This window comes from Xenopus tropicalis, chromosome 6 (assembly GCF_000004195.4).
Source record: "Xenopus tropicalis strain Nigerian chromosome 6, UCB_Xtro_10.0, whole genome shotgun sequence".
Taxonomy (NCBI): domain Eukaryota; kingdom Metazoa; phylum Chordata; class Amphibia; order Anura; family Pipidae; genus Xenopus; species Xenopus tropicalis.
In genome coordinates, this window is record NC_030682.2 from 123,643,654 (window position 1) to 123,660,273 (window position 16,620).

Sequence of the window (16,620 nt, forward strand, 5' to 3'; positions counted from 1 at the left end):
CAGTACCTTATAGCACAGCATTCCCAGTGCAACAATCACAGGCTCCAGCAGCAAGTCTATCTTGTGCACTAAACCACAATGAGAAACTTCTGGTGAGTTGAAAAAGAATCTCTTTTCTGATTCTGCCCTTAAAGTGACCACTCATTACATTCTATTACCAAAAAATGACTCATTTTAAGTAGAGCCAGCACCATGTGCTTCAACTCTCTGACCCGTACAAACTTTCTCAGGGGGAAGAAATTGTCTTATGCAATGAAAATAGAATATCAAATAAATGCCACAACAATTCTGTAGTGTACCAAGTGTATATTTAAATTTACTGTATGCAATCTAACATCACATTTGGTCATAATTTATCGAATATACATAAATGATTGAAGTAGTAAAAGAATTCAGTTTCAAGAGAAATAAGTTTATATCTTGTGAAAAAAGTAATGCACAATAGAATTTAAAGCCAGGTCCAGTTCCTAAGCATTTAGTGAGTCTGTTCCTAATAAAAGCAAATCTTTGTGAAATGTATATATTAGAATATATATGTATATATTGAAAGTCTACAGGGGGCTATTCTTAGAGGAAATAGATGAGATGGGGGAGTTGGAACAGAAGACATATACTCTAATTACATATTAACAAAGCAAAAACATAAATTTTTTACGTTTAAAATACTCTGTTTCTTTCACCTTTTAATAAACTAAACCTACATTGGACCCCACCAGAAAAAAAAAAACACATTACTTAAAGAATTTTTGAAATTTCAGGAGGTATTAAGCGTTCAAAAAAAAAAAGATAAAAGATAAAATGCAGTTAGCAAAAATTCCTGATATTCCAATGATTAAATTAAACTTAATTTAGAGGGGCTGCTTGCACCATACACAGATAAATTATAAATTGCCTCGTTTCTTTACCTAGCAGCAAAACGCTGAGCTATAAAAGCAGCAGTGACATTTAGGAAAGCGCAGGACACGCAAATGAATGCAATTTCTGTCCCATGGTGACTTTTCCCTCAGGTGCCTATGGGAGCATTGACACACTGGTAGACTTTGCTGCACTCAAGTTTCAGTGTGAAAAAGCTAATTTTTGGGAAGGGAATTCAAATAGTACCATGGCTACATTTACCCCCCCCCCCCCCCCGCAAGCTAAAAAAATAATAATAAATCATAATTCTGAAGGCAACATTTTTCATACAACCCACAATGAAGAATTCTGTTTTCCCTTTTGCCATTGCAAAGGGAAATAAATAAATAAAAGCTGCTGATTCTCTCCATGTATATATTACAATCCTATAGAGAAAAAGGGACAGTGACAAAGCATTTATTTAACATTAGAAGTGTGAGCACTTAGAATCGCCTGGTAGTCGACATAAAAATTTCAAAATCGCTAGCACAATTTAATTCAATTCTTTTATAAAAACAGGGAAAAAAATGATACAAAGCTGGAAATACGGTTACCAACATTAAACAGTACTCATAGGTTTGCCAGAAATCTGCGCAAACCTAACTGGCAGCCGGTGACTACCAGGTTGAGCATGAATTTTGAAGAGCGCCTGGGAAATGAAATGGGTTCAATTAGCAACAGAAAGTGAAACTGTAGAACTGTATAGATTTGAAGAAAGTGCCTGAATCCTCGCAGAGAAGAGAAATAGCTTGTGAAAACTTCCCAGGATTTAAATGAAATTCATATAACCTTCATGAAAACAGAAATACTCAGGACGTTCATAGAGAAAAAGAAAAACCCCTTGGTCTGCACTGATCCTAACCCATTCACATTGTTTGCTGTCCTGATGACTGAAATGTACATTGTATGCATTTGTATGAAGGAATGGTACCCGAGAAATGTTAACTAACCATATATGCTGAAGAATGGCAGTATATAAATCACTAGGCTGTAGGGAAGCGAGAAATGCATGGAATCTAGCACGCTTATCACAACTTATTAACTGTAAGAGCCTCCATCACAGGATCATTCAGAGCTATAGTCTGGCATTGGCCGCACAGAATGTAAATGGAGAATTAAAGCAGCAAAACTTTGGGGGATATCACTGAAACAGAAACAAATGCTGTAGCCTCAATGGACTTGGGACTACTGGTATTCAGCAACCCCCAAATGATGGCTAACACATTTATAAAACTGCCCTATTGATTAAATATTTGCAACTTTCTCTAGTTCGTGACATCACCAAACGTGATGGGGAAAAAATAACGCATACTCAACCTGACAGGAAGAAATTTACACATAAGTGATTTTAAAAAAAAAAATAATTTAACTTAAAAAATAAGTGAATCATTTCAAAAAAGGGGGACTCTACAGAAGGGAAATGTGATATAAAGCTAGCACTGCTCTTTTAAATTAACTTAAATTTATCCTTTTCAACCATTATAGATGCTCTATAAAAAAAAAAAAATAATAATAATAAATCAACACTCACCCAACACCCTATCAGAAGCCTGCCTGCATCTTAGCTTTATGGGGAAACCATGCATTGAAACAAAGTTTGCTCCAGCAAGAGCCGAAATGGCAAGTTAGCAAGTTTTAAAAAGTACACAGCTTGGGTGGCCACAATGGCAACAGTCTGCTCTCTTCCAATGGTAGCCAGCTGCATTCTGTTTTATGACATTAATGGGATGCACTAAGGTGATGCTTGAGAATATGAATGGTAGGTTCACTTCCAAAGAGCAAGAGTCCATTTTCTTGACACCAATGCAGATTACTCAAGGCCACTGGTGGATACATTTACAAAATGATAAGGAGCCTACTATATCTTCTTAGGAGCCACAGGGAAGAGGTTTCTATACCAAAATATATAAAATATAAATATTCATATAAATAATGCTGCATAACGTAGCCCATGCCAAGTCTGTTCCTATTGGAGCAAACTAAAAGATGATCAGTCCCTTTGAGAACAAGGATGCAGAATGTTCTGTTGGTAAATTGCAATTACAGGTGCCAGTAACTAATGAGGGCTCTCAGCTACTGTAGAGTCACATCACATTCATATCTCGATTCACCATCTTATCTGTACATTCTAACTCTTCCAATACATGAATAACATTACAATAGTAGTTTTTTATGCTTTGATAGGACCAACATAGCTATATCCTATAAATAAAAATACATTTCTTTGATAACTGATTGGAGATGTGAGGACTCTGTATAGTTCAACCAAAACGGTTGGATTCTGTATAGTCCTGTGCAAATATTAAAATAAAAGGAAAACAAAAGAAAGTTTTTTTTTGCTATAAGGATTTGACCCCCTACAGTTTTCACAGCAACACCCACTGTCCAGAACGGTACCATGTTTTGTAACCCTTCAGTCCAATATGTTTCAGCAAACAAATTTTAGCTTTCTGTCCCGCTGAAGCACCCTTTATTTAGAAGCCAGTTGGCAGTCAGTCATCTATTGTCATACAAACATCTCCTGACTCATCCCATCGGGGCTGGTGTTTCGGTCGGTCCCACTGAGATGGATTGTTCTGTTCTCCCCAGCGGGACTGATCATTTTGCTCTGACCACCGAGAATCATTCGGGTCTTCACCATCATCCACTAGATCATCATCAGCATCGACAGCTTCTACGGGATCATTGTCATCATATTCTTCATCCCTGGGAAAATCTGCATCTCCCACTGGATCAATGCCTGCTTCTTGCAGCCCTGGTTGAGATTTATCCACACAGTCTACACAAACTCCATAGCGCCGAGAGCCGTGTCGAATCCCTACACTAGCCGCAAGCATGAAGATCTTCTTGCACACCATGCATTTATATTTTTTATCTTTTTTATGCACCTGTAAATATATAAAAACATGGGGATTAGCGACAGTGAAATGTGTGGGTCCATAGGTTATAAAAAGTTTTATAGCCCGAGTGTCGACCTACTGCCCCATTTGTTCAGACCAACAGCAAAAAGTAAAATGGAGCTGGTGGCTCATTTGCTGCTGTACTATACAGTCACCTAAACTGGTGTATTAGCAGATGAACTTTCAACCATCTCCAACTGATAAACCAACACAAAGATATTGGTTGGAATTATCCACCAAACACATACATACTGTATACGGTACAAAATATATATATTTTATCTGTACGTGTATGCTAGTTATTGCAAATTTATATAGTAGAGGCTTAAGATCAAACCTTTAAGTTACACAATTGCTTTATGTTTTTCTCTTTTTAAATAACTTAAACTGAATGATAATATTGGTCTGATTTTGCAAAAGCACAGCAATTCATACACTGTGTTTGACAGGACAAAAGTAAAACTTTTGGATTCCCTTTTTTTACATGCACACTTAAAATATACAAAGGGAAACTCTATATTGAAGGACTAGTAAGAAGCCTATGAAAAGCACACTGTGCCAAAATCCAAAACACACCTATACACACCCACATAGCTCTTACCAAGGAATGTCTTTTTACATGCTCTCTTCGGGTAAACAGCTTTCCACAGATGTCACAACTAAAAGATCTTACTCCGGTGTGTATCAGTAAGTGTCGTTTTAGTGTCCTTCTGTACTTTGCTACATAATTGCAATGAGGACATTTTAACTTATTCATTAACCCTGATGATGCATCTCCTAAACACAAAAATGAGAGAGAAGTGGACACATTAGAGCAAACACTTAACATTATTTTGCATATGAAGTTAGCCAAAAAAACATAAATAAATGGAAGGAATAAAATACAAACAAAATAAAATACAAAGAGAATTTCCTCCATTTTTTTTATTTTTAAATTTACAGAACAAATAGATGATAGACTTACCATTTTCCCAAGATTCTCTTGTCCACGATTCAGGGAACATACCAAATTTAAATTCATTTGAGGTCCCTGAAAGAAGGATAAAAGCAAATATTGTAGTTACACAGTTTCTGCAATAATCGGCTGCTTCAGTTATACATAAAATAAATGCAGACTAAAATAAAAATTAGAAGCAAGGTTTTACAAAAATACAGCAGCATGATATATTTGGCCTTCTAAATATACAGGGTCCTTTTAAATTGCTGTCATTTTTCTTTAAGGGAAGGACTTCTGGAAAAAAAAATCCTTAAATATATTGTGTAATACTATGTAAGCATTGTATTTTTTTATCATTTAAGTTAATGGCACATTTTATGTTTGAATGGATCAATCCATTTTTCCTCCAATTTGAGTTGTTTAGCCTACATTTTACTTTTCCATGGCCAAGATTTCCTGCCTTTGAGATCTCATATTGTAGAAAATGCTTCCAAAGGACCCGTGTACCTTTAATGATGGTCAGGCAGAAAGGCATGGCAACACTTTCCAACCATCTCACTGCATGCCCAGAAATCTTTCCCTGTGGCTCACTAAGCTGAACAATTACCAGCAATCGCTGAATCTATATAGATGACACCTGACGCAGGAGTGCCATTATACCAGCAGCATAGACTCTGCATACACAGGTTGCATTTTTTAGTGGCAATACACTTCAGGAAAAGACAAAGACTAGTGGCATAGAAAGGGTTTAAGTACAATCAAATCTCTTCTTAGATAGAAAATAAGATTATTAAAAGACAAAGTATTGTAGTTTTGTAAACATTCTAAGGGCTCTGGCACACGGAGTTTTGTCGCGGGCGACTAATTTCCCCATGTTCGCGGGCGACTAATCTCCCCGAGTTGCCATGACCCGCCATCCCACCGGCGAACATGTAAGTCGCCAGCGGGATGGCACACAGAAAAAGACTCGCGAGTATTAGTCGCCCGTGACAAGGGAGATTTGTCACAGGCGACTAATCTCCCCGTGTGCCAGAGCCCTAAAGCCCCAATTTACTACTTTTTAGTTGCAAACCAGCCGACTTGAAAGGGAAAATTCAACATCAAATTTAAATCAGTATTTTATAGAGTAACATATGCTAAGCAACTTTTCAACTGGTCCTCATTTATTTTGTATGGTTTTTAAATTATTAGCCTGCCTATTTCCAGACTGGAACTGAAAAACTCCTTTTGATAGGGTTTCTGACCCCTGAAGCAAAAAAAGAAAAGACACAACACATTTAATTTTAGTGCTTATCATCCTTTTCGGACCCTCAGCTATTTATCTTCCGTTCTGATATCCAAGCTTTTGCCTGGATGCTACAACCAGATATTATATCTTAGAATACAACTGTCATAGTAAATTAATTTTACTATTTACTTCATTTTAGAGTGAACTAACCTTTTATAGCTCTGTCTATATACAAAATACCTATTATCTATATCTACACACCTTTTATTTCAAGAAGGTACAATGTCTTGTATAATCTAAATAAAATATGCATAGGAGCAAGAGTGGTATAAATGAGTGTTTGTACTTGATATGTGCCTATTTAAAGGGCACAAGAAAACAGCACTTTGGCAGCCTTATAATTTAAGGATTAAGATATACTAAGGACAGGGTTCGCATTTGTTTTGTTTTTTTTATGCTTGTGTTGCTCCCCAACTTTTTACACTTAAATTAGGCTCATGGGTAAAAATGTATGGGTACTCCTGTTCTAAGGCTTTGTGCATATTTGTGTTTTTAATGCAATTGCAGTCATTAAAACAGCTACAACAGTGAGCGTAAACCAAGACTGATAAAATTTGGCTGCACTTAGCCCAAAATATCATTGGGCAAGTGCATTATTTTGAAGAATGCTAGCCCAGGTTAGGAGATAGGCTTCCCTAGTTGGCCAGCTTATCTGGCCAACTAGCCACTTAACAGTTGAAAGCTGAAGGCAAGTTTTAAATTTTAAAAAAAAAATATACCCCCAAACAATGTAGGTATCTATATAAATATACTGCATAAACAAGCTTCATCTAAACAAACCATTTCCATAAAAATATACTTTAGTAAAATGTGCTTTTGGGTACTCCTAAATAGAAAACAGCCATTTTAAGAATTAAGGGCCGCGTCCTGGGATCATAGGATTCACAGTGCACACAGACAGCCAAGGCACACATACATGCTAATAATATAAACTGTTGGTTAAGTTTCCATTCTGTGGGTATAGTTTTCCTTTAAGGGCGAGTGATTTGCAGTATCAATCAGTGCCATATTTTCACCAATCTGTGACCTTTTCACCAACTAATGCACGGGGGAAATGGCCTGAACAAATGATTGACAGCAAATGGGAACCTAAAAAGCCCTCTGCTTTCAGTAATGGGTGAAACCACCCACTGAACTCCATCTTGTACTTATACACATGGTTTTCCACTGAAGCAGAAGTCTTGGTATCTGCTAATCAGCCTATTTTTAATTGCTGTATAAAAGTGCTACCCAATCCAGTGTGTTCAATGAAGTCGTAAAAGATGTATATTCATGGGGGTATTATCAGAGCTGTGGCGTCAGAAGCTATTTTGGGTACCTGGAGTCAGGTACCAAAAACTGAGTCAAAGACTTTATGTGCTTTCTCCCTGAGCATTATGGGTATTTGCAAATTAAAATATTAAGTTTCTAGAAACGATGTACAATCTTCAGACAAAGTAAATGAGAGTTTAGCAGCACTGCTCTCATTCGCTATACTAGGCACACTTACATTCTATTCTATACCCATAACAACACAGTTTTTACACAATATAGCTACTTATGCCTGCACGCGAATGAATGAGATACGCTCGGGTGCAGGCACATGTAGCCAATATACGCATGAACACGCGAGAGAATGCAAAGTCTCGCGTTTTTATGCGTATATCGGCTACATGTGCCCGCACCCAAGCGTATTCCATTCATTCTGGTGCAGGCACAAGTAGCAGGCGTAGGGCTGAATTTTTGCCAAGCATTTTTCTGCTTGCCGAAAATATCAGCCCTACGCCACGTGTGGCATCAGCCTAAGACAACTTCACTCGTGTTTTTGTCTAGCAATAAAAGCTAACATCATTTGCAATGGATGCAATTAATACACATTACTGTAAAAGGGCAGTATATAACTTTTTCCCTCAAAGATTAGCAAAATAAAGAGGACTAATGCTGAAAATACAATCTTAAAAATGCATGTTTCTCATATTTAAGGCATTAACTGACAAATTTGCTTTTATACTTCTTACATCTTACTATTATTTAGCCAAGTTACTGTACCTAGGTACTGAAATCTAGGTTACATATAAGCAGAAGTCTATTATGCATTGTAATGATCTGTGAACTGATATTATAACCAAACATGGTGCAGCTTCAATTTTGTGATTAAAAAAATATGTATGTTCATCACAAGCCCTGTTCATTGAAATTATGTTGAACAAAAGGCTACACTGTCCCTTAAAGGGGTTAATCAGCATAAAATTAACATTTATTATGGTGAAGACAACGGAATTCTAATACGATTTGTAACTGGTCTTTTTCATAGTATTTGAATAATTTACAGTTTTTGTTCTGGATCTCTTAGGCTTGGAATTTAAATGGTACTTTGGTAGCTAGGTTGCTCTAGCAACTATGAAGCAAATTTTAAGATCAAAATGAAAGATAAGTAGTCAAGGGCCTCAAAAGAAAGAAAAAAAAAAAAATACAAAAGGAAAAATAGGCAATACCAAAAACTGATTCCCCAAAATCGATTTGTTTAGGTTGTTAAAATGTGAGGTTTTGCTAGCATAGGCTTTTTTGGGGGGAAAAAATGCACTGAATTCATTAGTAGCCACAGAAGGTGGTCGCAGGTGTTTAATCAATAAATGTGACGTTGGCCTTTTTGCTGCTGACCAATTAGAACCAATAGCACATTGGGCACTACAGATTTTCTACTCCAGCTTGTGAAATTGCCAAGATCGAACTGTCAGAGCAAACAAGAATTTAAATAGGCTAGATGCAGGGCAAAGGAAAATTGAAATACATATGTCTTGACCTCACAGGGCAGAGCACTTCTATGTCTGGCCAGCACTGCAAATCACTTGGCTCCCTTTTAAGAAACAAAAGGTACAATAGCATCTATTGCCTGTGTCTCTTTATAGGAGAAGGAAAGGGTAAATCACTGTGGGTGCCAAATGTTAAAGGAACAGTAACACCAAAAAATAAAAATAGCTTTAAAGTAATAAAAATATAATGCACTGTTGCCCTGCACTGGTAAAACTGGTGTGTTTGCTACAGTAACACTACTATAATTTATATAATAAGCTGCTGTATAGCCATGGGGGCAGCCATTCAAGCTGGAAAAATGGAGAAAGGGCACAGGTTACATAGCAGATAACAGATACGTTCTGTAGAATACAATAGTGTTTTATCTGTTATCTGCTGTGTGCCTGTGCCTTTTCTCCTTTGAATGGCTGCCCCCATGGCTACACAGCAGCTTATTTATATAAATTATAGTAGACTTTCTGAAGTAAACACACAACTTTTACCAGTGCAGGGCAGCAGCATATTATATTTTAGTTAGTTTTATACACTTTCATTTTTTGGTGTTACTGTTCCTTTAAGGTGGCCCATACACGGTAAAATCCCCTTGCTTGGAGAGTTCGCCAACAAACAGATCTTCTCCCGATATCCCCACCTTCAGGTGGGCGATATTGGGCTAACGTGGTAGTTTGGGATGAGCCAAACAATCGAATAAGAAAGCTAGGTATAGGCGCAGTCAGTTCAAGGACCACATCAACCAGCCAATGTGGTCCCCCCCAATCCAAATGAAAAAATCAAACCTGCCCAATCGAGATCTGATCGATTTCAGGCCAGATGTCGGTCGAGCAGGCCCATTGTTCCTACCCATACACGGGCTGATAAGCTGCCTAATCTGTCTAAAGCAGGGGTTCCCAACGGACCAGTACTGGGCCATGGGCGGCTTTCAAGTGGGTAGCCTCGGTTCCTGTCCGCACTAAAAATGGAGGCGGCGCACATATAAAAGGCATGATATGATGTGCCGTGCGTTCAAAGTTATGAGTTGCGCATATAAAGACACACAGAGGCACAGATAAAAGGCGCACATGAACGTGCAAATGACCGCTGTTCGTGGAAAAAAATTTCAGCTTGCAGCCGGTCCATGGTGAAAAAAAGGTTGGGGACCCCTGGTCTAAAGGACCAATATCGGCAGTGAGAATCCGCCCATGTATGGCCACCTTTAAACATCCCCAGTGAATGTTATCACTTACCCGATACACCGGGCTGGTGCTCCTGTTAGGAGAAAACTGCACTGGCCCGGGGTATATGCAAAAGTTCTGAGACAATTTGAAATGTGTCCTCATTTTTATTTTTTTAAATATTTAACTTTTTGTTAAGCAGCTCTCTAGTTTGGAATTTCAGCATCTGGTTGCTAGCAACAATTTGCAAACTTACTGGCATCTCATGAACATCATCTTTGTGTGCAAGATGAAACATAGAGCATACTATGTGAATTATTAACTTCTCTTTATGTTACTGTTCAGTGTTATTACAGAAATATTAAAAAATGTATCTGCTAGCTTACTCTTGTGGCTTGTTTCATAGTGGACTACTGCATTCAACTTGGCCTAGGTAGCATTTCTGCAGGTACTCTGCCTGGTTCTTCCCTAAGAAAGATCTCTAGCTTGTGTGCAGCTTACAAAATAAAATTTGGGTAGCACCACACTGGCTTCTTTTAAATTATTATTTTCTAAATAACCAATTTCATATTTTCACTGGAGCCCTATAGGATCCTTGCACTTCTCAGGCAGTGAATTCATAATTTGATATGCCAATTATTAAAGGGGATATAAACCCTTGACTTCAAAGGAGCTGCTGTTTGTTACAGAGGATCTAACCCAAAAAAATAACTCTCAGAATGTTTCTAGGAGCAGTTATGGCCAAAGACACTCTTCAGATAGTGTTTAATGGCTCAGATTACTGCTCTGGGGAAGTTTCCAGCAGTTCATGTTTGTGTTTAGATCCCCTTTAAACACATTGTGATAAACTATTGTTTAGTCATATTGCAAAAAAACAGTTTTTAGTTTCCATGTTACCTGCTCCATCCTGAAAGCACTGCACATCCTCCTCTGGATAGGAAACCGACTGCTGCAGCATTGTGTTACCGTCCACTTGAAGTTCATTGTTTGGAGGGATGTTATAAACAAATCGCTTTGTAGTTTGGTTTTTTCTTCTTGGCTTGCTCGGCTCTTGCACAGCAATGGAGTTGGAACCCATGTCATTCCACACAAACACTTTGCCCTGAGCTTGGGGCTCAATTTCAGTCACTTCAGGGGAGCTATCCTGAATCCAAGCAGAGTCATTAGCTTGGAAGTTTTCAGTCGGTGTCTCATCAAGATTAAATCCATCATTATCTACCTTTGCATTGGTAGCCAAATTAGTGAGATTGTGGGTTGCCCAGAAGCTAGCAACTTTTGAATCCTTGTGTGCGAGTCCGTCTTTACTTTTCCTTTTGTTATAGTTTACCACAACGGCTTCTGGAGCTTCTGACTTTGTACTGATATTCAAGGCATCTTTGATGAAATTACGGCAGGACTGAACAACTTCAGTCATCTGCAGGTAGCTGGCAACTGTCATCACTTCAATGGCATTTTGGCTAGTGAGCACAAGATTGCCAGAGTACATAAAGTCCAAGATGACTGAAAAGCCATGAACAGCAACAACGTCTAAATAAGTAACAGTGGTTTGGTCACGGCTCTCTTTGTTTGTAAAACAGTATAGGGTTTTAAAAAAGCGGCTGCCTGCAACCAAGATATTCTTATGAGCTCTGAAAACTTTGCCATTTACCACTATATTGACATCACAAAAAATCCCTTTCTTCCTCTGGTCATTTAATTCTTGCAGCAGCTGGTAGCAGTAGGAATTCTCATTTGGCCTAGTACTGTAGTCACCAAGCGACTGGGACACTTCCTGCTTCTCGTCAGGCTCCTGGAGGGAAAATAAATAAATAAAAATCAATAAAGTGCATCTAAACTACAAAAAGTCTAGAAGATTTAATGCAAAGTTTTCACATTATGAAATTTTGTGGGCATTAAAAGCAAAACTATAGCTAAAAAACATAATACACCTGTGCAAGAATGTGCGTCAATGCAAATTACTATCTGGTGCCTTCTATTTATTATGTATTTAAGGGACAAGGAAAGCCTGACTTATTGAGGGCGCCCAAGTGACCCTAAGATCCTTAATGCCTACTCTAGGCCAGTACACTTTCCCAAGGTACTTTTCTCTAGGGTGGGCCATCTCCCCCCAGCTTTCCTGACAACCCCTGTGCTTCTTCAGATGTGGCACAATACACAACTCTCTAGAAAAAGTGTACTGTGCATGCACATGTCTAAAAGTCTGACTATGGTGCAGGGTATGCCTTGGGGACTAGGAGGAATTGCAGTAGCCGGCCCTAGAGAAAACTACCCAAGTAAGTGATTAGCCAGTATTTATTTATGAGTGACTATGGCATGACACACAAATTCAAGCCCAGAATTAAGGAACTAGCCACTGAAATGAATTGGGAGATTTTGCCACTCTCCCAGCTGGAGATAGCCCAGAAGACAAACAGCCAGAAACACTATGTGCCACTGCCCTAAAATTGCAAACTTGTGGTTCAAGTAGCATGTTTCTGCTTTCCCACACATCTGATAAACAGGAGCATCTCCCTGTTCTGTTGAATAGCAAAATGTGTGCCAAAGGAAAATGAACTTCTAGAGATAATGCTCTTAAACATCTGAAGAAGTAAATACAGAATTAGGCACTTTGTGATGTATTATAAACATAGCCGAAATTGCTTTTTCAAGAGCTTGTCATGTGATTCTCACCTTAAAAAAAATTCTCACTTCATCAGTGGAGTGTGATCTCAGTCACTTTGACCCACACGATATATGCTACTACCCTGGTGCAGAAAAACCATTCCAGTGAAGAGACTCCTATGTGTGGAACTAAATGGGCATATAGTAAACTGCAGTACAAGCAAACTGACCAGAAACGTGCCTGCTGCCTCCACATAAGTGTTGAAAGTGGCCGAAAGGTCACATGATTGGCTGAATCTCTATGGATTTTAGTTACACTGCAGGTTCCCTTGGGGCAGTGAGTGATGATATTAACTAACTGAACACTCCCTGCAAAGCATCACATACATGCTACATAGAATCATAAGTGATACTAAAGTGCTTTTTAAAAGAAAATAAAATACTGTTTTATGCTTTTCCCCTATGCTGCAGTATAAACATACAATCCCTAAAGCAATACAATGTATGCAACACTAAAAAAAAATATAGTTAAACCCCATGACCTCTTACAGTGCATAGTTTACTGATGAAAAAAAAAAATACTTCTTGTGTCAACAGAAATGTAACAAGCATAAGTAGTGAGTAACATGGGTATTTTGAAGCAAAAGTACTTGTGCCACAAATAGCAGTAGGTTATGCATACTTTTTTAATCCCTAAAGATGGGGGATATGTTCCTCATGAAGGAAAATTATATTTTAGGCAACTTCCCAATGAACATTCAGTATGAATTTCCAGCAGGTTATTTGCAAATGCAATCACAGCTATTGTCCCTTTCTATACCCGGCATCCGTGGGTCTGACTCCTAAAACGTTAAATGTAGCTGCAGGGCAGTGCTGACTTCTTATGTGGGTTCAAGAGCCAAGACCAGCAGCGCATAAAGCAGGGATCCCCAACCTTTCTTACTCATGAGCTACAGCCAAATGTAAAAGGACTTGGGGAGCAACACAAGCACCATAAAAGTTCATGGAGGTGCCAAATAAGGGCTGTGATTGGCTATTAGGCAGCCTCTATACATACTATCAGCTTACAGGGGGCTTTATTTGGTAGGAAATCTTGTTTTTATTCAATCAAAACTTACCACCAAATCAGGAATTCAAAAATAACTCCCTGGTTTGGGGGCACGGAGAGCAACACCCAAGGGGTTGGTGAGCAACATGTTGCCCCTGAGCCACTGGTTGGGGATCCCTGGCATAAAGGAACAGGGAAACACTGGCTTCAATGGCAATTACATTTACAAATGAGTTTGATGGGACTGCCAATAGGAAAGCTGCTTGGCATATGATTAGGCAAATGTTTATTGTTGGCTGTACATCTCCCATAACTCTACCCCAGGCTGCACCACGTTGCTTCATGCCTAGACATGGGATTTTGTAGCTAAAGTGGCACTCTAGGAACGACTTCCTGGTGCTGCACAGCCCATGTGTATGTGACAGAGAGGGACAAGCGGCCGGGTATACACGGACTGTCGGGCCCCCATTGGGGAGCAGCCACGTAGCGACACGTCCCCTAAGCCAGGACAGTCCGCAAGCGGGCGGCGCCCACCTGGGGGAGGCACAGGAAGGGGACAGGGGGAGTAGAAGAACAGGGCGGGGGGAGTACACTTCCGGCCTCACAGCAGCATCTTAGGCCCCTGGAACAGTCTATGTAGGTCACCCCCTTCCTTCCCAGGGACAGTGACTGTGTGCAGCGCCCCCACCCCCTCCCGGCGTGAGGCAGCGGATAATCAGCTTTACCCACAGGGTGCGCAGCCACTGGCTCCAAGGGCAAAGCTGCCCAACAAAGGGGCGGCCGGGTCACGTGATCCGTACACCCCAGGAGCCATGATTAGGGGCCCGCCATGGTATAGGGGACATGTTGTGTCACAGAGAGAGGCAATGTTACACGGCCCTACACTATGGTATAAACACTGCACCCACTCCCGGCCCCTTATTACCTGAGCAGCTGGGTCGTTGATGCGATGCCGGGCGGTGAGGCTGTGGCGGAGCAGCGCGGCCCGCTTGTAGTTGCGAGTGCCCTTGGACAGCTCGTCGCGCCCGGGGCTCCCTCCCTCCTCCCTGTGGCACCAGGCGCAGGACATGAGGCCGGTCTCTTGGCAGAAACGAAGCCATTCGAATTCGTGCAGCCAGGAGCCCTGGAAGGAGCAGTGCAGGCTGGGCAGCAGGGACTGGGGGCGGGCAGCCGGGAACAGGCCGAAACGCCGGGTGCCATCACCCTGAATGGCGCAGTCTTCTTCTTCTTCCTCCTCTCCCGGCTCCCCCTTCTCGGCCTGCTCCCCGCCGCCTGGCACTGCCTCTTCTTCCTCCTCGTCGTCGTCCTCTTCTTCGTCGTCCTCTTCGTCACTGCTTTCCCCGCTTACCGAGCCCCCCTGCCCCGCAGCCGTATTACTGCCTCCCGTACCGGCTCGCTGCTCTAGCCGGCTTCCCAGCACCACTCCCGGGTAGGCCTCGGTCTCCTCTTCGTCATCCTCCAGCAGGCCCTCCGCGTCTAGCTCCACTTCTACTTCTTCCTCCCCGCCGGCCCCCCCTCCGTTCATCTGCCGCATGGACCAGGCCGCGGCTTCCTCCATAGACAGGACCCCTGAGCCGACGCCATTGTTGTTGTTATTGTTCACGGGGGTCCCCGCTGTGGACAGGCCGCCGCCGCCTCCCCGGAAGGCCAAAGTCCTGCGGTTCATCTCCGCCATGTTTTACGGCTTCCCAACCTGCCACCTCCTGCCGGGGGCCACCACGCGTCCCGCCTGTGTGGGGTGCCTGTGAGTGTGCCTGCCCGCACCGCCGCGCAGGGGCTTCTGGGAAGTACAACAACCGCCCCCTCCGGTCACCGAGCGGCTACTGGGCAGCCCCAGCTCCGTCCGTACTACAAGCGCGTTCCTCCGTTCGGTTTGCGTGTAGGAAACAGATGGCGCCTAGGGACGCATCTCTCCCCCTGCACGGCCCTCGCTGAGGTCGAATGGCAAATGAACAACGGACTGCGCCCACAATGCACCGGGGCGCTGTCCGGAGAGGGGGAGTCAGGGGGGCGGGTGAGGTGGGGGTGGGGGGAGGCCTCCTTCCATGCACAGGCTATTACTGTGCCTCACCCCATTGCTGGGACTGCACCCTGTCTGGGGGAAGGGATTCGGCTAGGGACAGATGGGTTCTGCTTGCACAGTCTGCCGAATTCATGGGGCTCCCGTACCCCAACATTGCTTCTGCCTGTCTGTGTGCTATCTGTATTTTCATACTCGCTGGATACCCTGCGCCTTGGCTTGTTAGCTGGGGTTCGATTTGTTCTCATAAGCGGTCATGTGTAATTGCTAGCAGCCCAGTGTTTGGTGCAGAGAGTTGTAGTTCGACAATAGGTGCTAATATCATTGTTCTCATTATATGTGTCAGGTTAGAACCTATGTTAACATGGCTCAGTTCTAGGTGATTCTGAACTCTTGTAGCCTACTACAGGCAGTGTTTGTTCCACTGATTTAGTTCTGGGCTGAGTCCCATACACTTGGCACAACCTGCCATTGCTTTCCTATAATAAACCTGATATCTGGATGAGCTGAGTTTGCCTGTAGGCTCCCTTCTCTTCTGTACATTACAACTAACTCCTGCTGCACCTGTCACAAGTCAATAAGATTATGTCACCAAAGGCCACACTGGGACCAATATTGTCTGCCCACTCAGCCACACTTGACTATTGACCTGTGTATGGGATCCAAACAACTGCCTTCCGACAAAGCTCTGCGTAACCTGCTAGCTATAGAAAGAAATAAGTATGTGTGGGCAACTTGTGCATAAATGCTTAGGATTTCTATAAAGTGTGGTCATGGCGACTGCCCAAACGAAAGCAACCCCCCTCACACCCTGAGAATGCATTTAATATATATATGTTAAAGGGGTTGTTCAACTTCAAACAAACCTTAAGTATTTTATTTGTTGTTTATTTTTTTTATTTATTTGTATTGTAGTTTTGAATTTCAGCAGCTTTCTGGTTGCTAGGGTCTTGTTTACCCTAGCAACCAAGCAGTGGTTTAAATAGGA

At 41.5% G+C, this 16,620-nt stretch overlaps 1 protein-coding gene across 1 annotated transcript; it reads right to left on the bottom strand.

Moving 5' to 3' along the window:
- Positions 1-291: 291 nt before the first annotated feature.
- Positions 292-15,672, bottom strand: zbtb10 (zinc finger and BTB domain containing 10). The gene is made up of 5 exons (XM_002936617.4): positions 14,538-15,672; positions 10,861-11,752; positions 4,759-4,824; positions 4,396-4,571; positions 292-3,782 (listed from the first exon to the last, which is right to left on the bottom strand). Exons 1-5 carry the CDS (start codon positions 15,285-15,287, stop codon positions 3,387-3,389), a joined length of 2,280 nt encoding a protein of 759 aa, XP_002936663.1. The 5' UTR covers positions 15,288-15,672; the 3' UTR covers positions 292-3,386.
- Between the last annotated feature and the right edge of the window lie 948 nt (positions 15,673-16,620).